This window comes from Salmo salar, chromosome 03 (assembly GCF_965601325.2).
Source record: "Salmo salar chromosome 03, fSalSal1, whole genome shotgun sequence".
Lineage (NCBI taxonomy): Eukaryota > Metazoa > Chordata > Actinopteri > Salmoniformes > Salmonidae > Salmo > Salmo salar.
The window spans coordinates 14,026,783-14,031,637 of record NC_138293.1 but is presented as its reverse complement, the minus strand read 5'-3'; the positions used below and the strand labels follow the sequence as shown (position 1 = coordinate 14,031,637).

Here is a 4,855-nt window from a genome sequence, read left to right as displayed (position 1 = left end):
CCATGAACAGAAAAAACATGATTACATGGCGGATGCCCCTGGCTTTTGCCTCCTTATGTGTCCAAAAAGAAAGATAATGTTGAAGTGTTTTTGAGGTCAGTATTGAGGTTTTATTTATATTCACATTATTAACAAAGTATTTGAAGTTACAGATGACTAGTTTCTTTGAAAAATAGAGAAGGTGCAGCAGACCTGTATTGTTGTTCCCCTCTTCTGTGATGTGGGCCCTGACCTTTTGGGGTCATTTGACCTGAAAGGTTTTAGGAGCTTTAAAAATGAGACGTTAGGGGACCTGAAGTCTGTCAAGAAGGTAATAGTAAGAGCAACCTGATAACCTTGTACTCTACGGTGATAGTTCATTTCTTCTGCATGTTAAAACTGAGACGTGAAGGTCATTGAGTGCAACTTGGAATCTATTAGTCACAAAAATGTGATGGTAGTTTACAGAGAGATTGTCTGTAAAGGCACAATGACCTGAAAAAGGCTTTCTTTCAAAAATAACACTGACGATGTTAATCAAGTACATTGACTAGTCACTCTTCAATTAGACAAAATGTAAATGCATTTCTGTGATTTTATTTTATTATGAACCAAGGGTAAAAAATCAGGAAACCCAGTTTTCAATTCAGTCGAGAAGTGAGTTGAAATGTAATGAATGAATTGAAAGATCAATCCCTGACCTCAGTAAATCATATAGTAAATACAGTGGCAAGAAAAAGTATGTGAATCCTTTGGAATTACCTGGATTTCTCCAAACATTGGTCATAAAATTTGATCTGATCTTCATCTAAGTCACAGCAATTGACAAACACGGTGTGCTTGATCTAATAACACACAAATTATTGCATTTTTCTTTTTTCTTCTATATTGAATACAGCATTTAAACATTCACAGTGTAGGTTGGAAAAAGTATGTGAACCCCTAGGCTAATGACTTCACCAAAAGCTAATTGGAGTCAGGAGTCAGCTAACCTGGAGTCCAATCAATGAGACGAGATTGGAGATGTTGGTTAGAGCTGCCCTGCCCTATAAAAAATGAACACAATTTGAGTTTTCTATTCACAAGAAGCATTGCCTGATGTGAAACTTGCCTTGAACAAAAGAGATCTCAGAAGACCTAAGATTAAGAATTGTTGACTTGCATAAAGTTGGAAAGGGTTACAAAAGTATCTCTAAAAGCCTTGATGTTCATCAGTCCACAGTAAGACAAAATGTTTATAAATGGAGAAAGTTCAGCACTGTTGCTACTCTCCCTAGGAGTGGCCATCCTGCAAAGATGACTGAAAGAGCACAGCGCAGAATGCTCAATGAGGTCAAGAAGAATCCTAATATCAGCTAAAGACATACAGAAATCTCTGGAACTTTCTAAAATCTCTGTTGACGGGTCTATGATGTGTAAAACACTAAACAAGAATGGTGTTTGTGGGAGGACACCACAGAAGAAGCCACTGCTGTCCAAAAAACTGCTGCTGCATGTCTGAAGTTCGCAAAAGAGCACCTGGATGTTCCACAGCGCTACTGGCAAAATATTCTGTGGACAGATGAAACTAAAGTTGAGTTGTTTGGAAGGAACACACAACACTGTGTGGAGGAAAAAAAAGGCACACCAATATCAAAACCTCATCCCAACTGTAAAGTATGGTGGAGGGAGCATCATGGTTTTGGCTGTTTTGCTGCCTCAGGGCCTGGACAGCTTGCTATCATCGATGGAGAAATTAATTCCCAAGTTTATCAATACATTTTGGAGAATGTAAGGCTCTGTCCGCCAATTGAAGCTCAACAGAAGTTGGTTGATGCAACAGGACAATTAACCAAAACTCAGAAGTAAATCAACAACAGAATGGCTTTAACAGATGAAAATATGCCTTCTGGAGTGGCCCAGTCAGAGTCCTGACATCAATCCGATTTGAGATGCTGTGGCATGACCTCGAGAGCAGTTCACACCAGACACCCCAAGAATATTGCTGAACTGAAACAGTTTGTAAAGAGGAATGGTCCAAAATTCCTCTTGACTGTTTGCAGGTCTGATCCACAACTACAAAAAACATTTGGTTGAGGTTATTGCTGTGAAAGGAGGGTCAACCAGTTATTAAATCCAAGGGTTCACATACTTTTCCCACCCTGCACTGTGAATGTTTACAGGGTGTGTTCAATAAAGACATGAAAAAGTATAATTGTTTGTGTGTTATTAGTTTAAGCAGACTGTGTCTATTGTTGTGACTTAGATGAAGATCAGGTCCAATTTTATGACCAATTTATGCATAAATACAGGTAATTCCAAAGGGTTCACATACTTTTTCTTGTCACTGTATGTAGGGGAGTGTACTTGTGTGTGCGGGAGAAAGGCTGTGTTTACACAGGCAACCCAATTCTGATCTAATTGGGGAAAAGATCTGATCTGTTTGGTCAAAAGACCAATTAGTGGCAAAAATATCAAAAATATCAGAAGTATAGTTGACTGGGCTGCCAGTGTAAACACAGCCAAAAACTGTGTGTGTGCGTGTGTGTCAAGGTTGTCAATAGTGTACAACAAAAACGTATTGTTATTTAGAGTTTTTGTTCTAGGATCAATTAAACTGGGGAACGGGCCAATATATGTATTTTATTCACCTTCAATGACTGTTACAAATAACTATGACAACTGAAACCTTCATATTATATCAATACGTTTCATCAAATTGAACCTGTTGGAAGTTTCTGATCACGTAGTAGCCTATCTCTGCTGTGGACCACCGTCTCAACAGATAGCCAATGGAAGCCAACCGACCCCCTGGCAACGTGTCCCGCGCGCTCATTGGTAGAAGGTTGGAGAATTAAACTTTGGGACGATTCACACGAGCCATTCGCGTGCAGCTTCCTCTATAAATATGACCGGAGGTGAAAGTGACAGTGTTGACTTGTTATCAACACCGTATTGGCAGGTCGTTAACTGCAGGATGTAGCCTCAGCACGTTGTAATAAACACCTGTAACGAACAGCGTTGGTCAGAAAAAAAGTACATGGCCGGTGTTTGAATATTCCTCAATAGGCTGGACTTAATTGAACAATTTTGGGACAAATGATTTGCTGAAGTTGACTGGACGATTGTGGGATATTAAAAATTGAAGATGCCGGCTGATATTTTGGAGAAAACTTCCCCATCTTCTGTTGCAGCCACTCCGTCGGGCGTAAATGGAAATCCAGATAAACTAAGGACTGCCTCAGAGCACAGAAAGGTAGGCCTACAGAAAAGCACGGAAATAAAACGATTCCTTTTTTTATATGTCAATTGTTGTTAATAAGTTACATGTCTAATAATCAATAAGTTACATGTCTAATAATCATGTTTGTTTTTTTATTTCAAGTCTTCTAAGCCAATTATGGAGAAGAGAAGACGCGCGCGAATCAACGAAAGCCTTGGACAGCTCAAGACACTCATACTGGACGCTCTAAAGAAAGATGTACGTTTAAAAAAAAGCTTTTATAATCATAGAAATGTACCTCTACGACATATGCTTCTATAATTATGTTAATTTGATGGATTGAAACGAAGCTCAAATAGATAATTAATCATGTGTAATATTCTTCTTGATGTCTATTTAGAGCTCCAGGCATTCGAAGCTGGAGAAGGCGGACATCCTTGAGATGACTGTGAAGCACCTAAGGAATATGCAGCGTCTTCAAATGACTGGTAGGTTTCATTCTAGACGTGCATGTTTAAATTGCATCTGTGACTGTTCCCACAGTACTATATGCATAAGTCCATCAAACCTATTGATAGACCTACTGAGTATTATATAATTACATTTAAAGGATTTTCTGAACAATATATCCTCAAATACATCATATTATTTCACTTTACAGGCGCTATAAGCACGGATCCATCAGTCCTTGGCAAGTACAGAGCGGGATTCAGCGAGTGCATGAGTGAAGTCACCCGTTTTCTGTCCACGTGTGAAGGGGTGAACATGGAGGTCATGTCCCAACTTCTCAGCCACTTAGCCGGTTGTGTGTCACAGATCAACACCGTAAACTACTCAACTCATCGCCAGAGCCTCCCCTACCCTCCGCATCCAGCGCATCCAACGCTTGGCCAAGCCATTGTGCAAATCCCAAGTGCGTCGCCTCCGAATGTAATCATGCCTTGCAAAAGTGGCTCGCCAATCAACTTCACATCAGAAGTGGCAAAATTATACAGTGGACTTCAGATTGTGTCAGCGACAGATGGACAATTCGCCTTTCTGATTCCAAGCGCTGCCCTTGCGCATATGAGCGTGCCAAACGCCCTACCGGGCAATCCAACAGTTGCGGTGGCGGTGTCACCTGTTGTACCTCCCATCACTGCAGACTCCGTGTGGAGACCATGGTAGGGTCATTAGACTGAAGGACTTTTATGCACCATAACACATTTTTTTCTGATATGAGTTTTTGTATATTTTTGTATAGGCTGTTCAAAGCAATAGTCAAGAGTGATGCTTACTCACATGTTGTTGTTCTTTGATGGAGAATACACTTTTCCATGAGATATATTTTCAGTGATGTCATGATCATGTTTTATTGTTGTGTAACAACAATTATTCAAATGCCCTCAAATGCCATCCTTCAGGAAATCAATAAATTCTTCAAATGAAATTGCAATGTTTAACACCTGAAAATTGTGACTTCTTAACTACATTTAAAATAATTGTCTATCCTTGCCCTAATGATACCCACATGAAAAACTACTACAGTTTACTATAGAATACCACAGTACTTAGAATTATGTTGTAAACTGTAGTATACTGTAGAGTACTATACTACACAGTAATATATCTTGAGCATGTGTTGTACTTACTATAGAATATATATACACTACCGTTCAAAGAAAAATCCATGTC

At 39.4% G+C, this 4,855-nt stretch overlaps 1 protein-coding gene across 1 annotated transcript; it reads left to right on the top strand.

Moving 5' to 3' along the window:
- The first annotated feature begins 2,909 nt into the window (after window positions 1–2,909).
- LOC106599183 (transcription factor HES-1-B) lies at window positions 2,910–4,473 on the top strand. The gene is made up of 4 exons (XM_014190300.3): window positions 2,910–3,214; window positions 3,344–3,439; window positions 3,582–3,669; window positions 3,843–4,473. Exons 1-4 carry the CDS (start codon window positions 3,107–3,109, stop codon window positions 4,346–4,348), a joined length of 798 nt encoding a protein of 265 aa, XP_014045775.1. The 5' UTR covers window positions 2,910–3,106; the 3' UTR covers window positions 4,349–4,473.
- Window positions 4,474–4,855: the final 382 nt, after the last annotated feature.

Excerpts from the sequence above, each read along its gene's own strand:
- LOC106599183 (XM_014190300.3), top strand. The coding sequence starts at position 3,107 with ATGCCGGCTGATATTTTGGAGAAAACTTCCCCATCTTCTGTTGCAGCC. Across the intron at positions 3,215-3,343 it reads CTGCCTCAGAGCACAGAAAG|TCTTCTAAGCCAATTATGGA; the intron begins GTAGGCCTACAG and ends TTTTATTTCAAG. Across the intron at positions 3,670-3,842 it reads GCAGCGTCTTCAAATGACTG|GCGCTATAAGCACGGATCCA; the intron begins GTAGGTTTCATT and ends TTCACTTTACAG.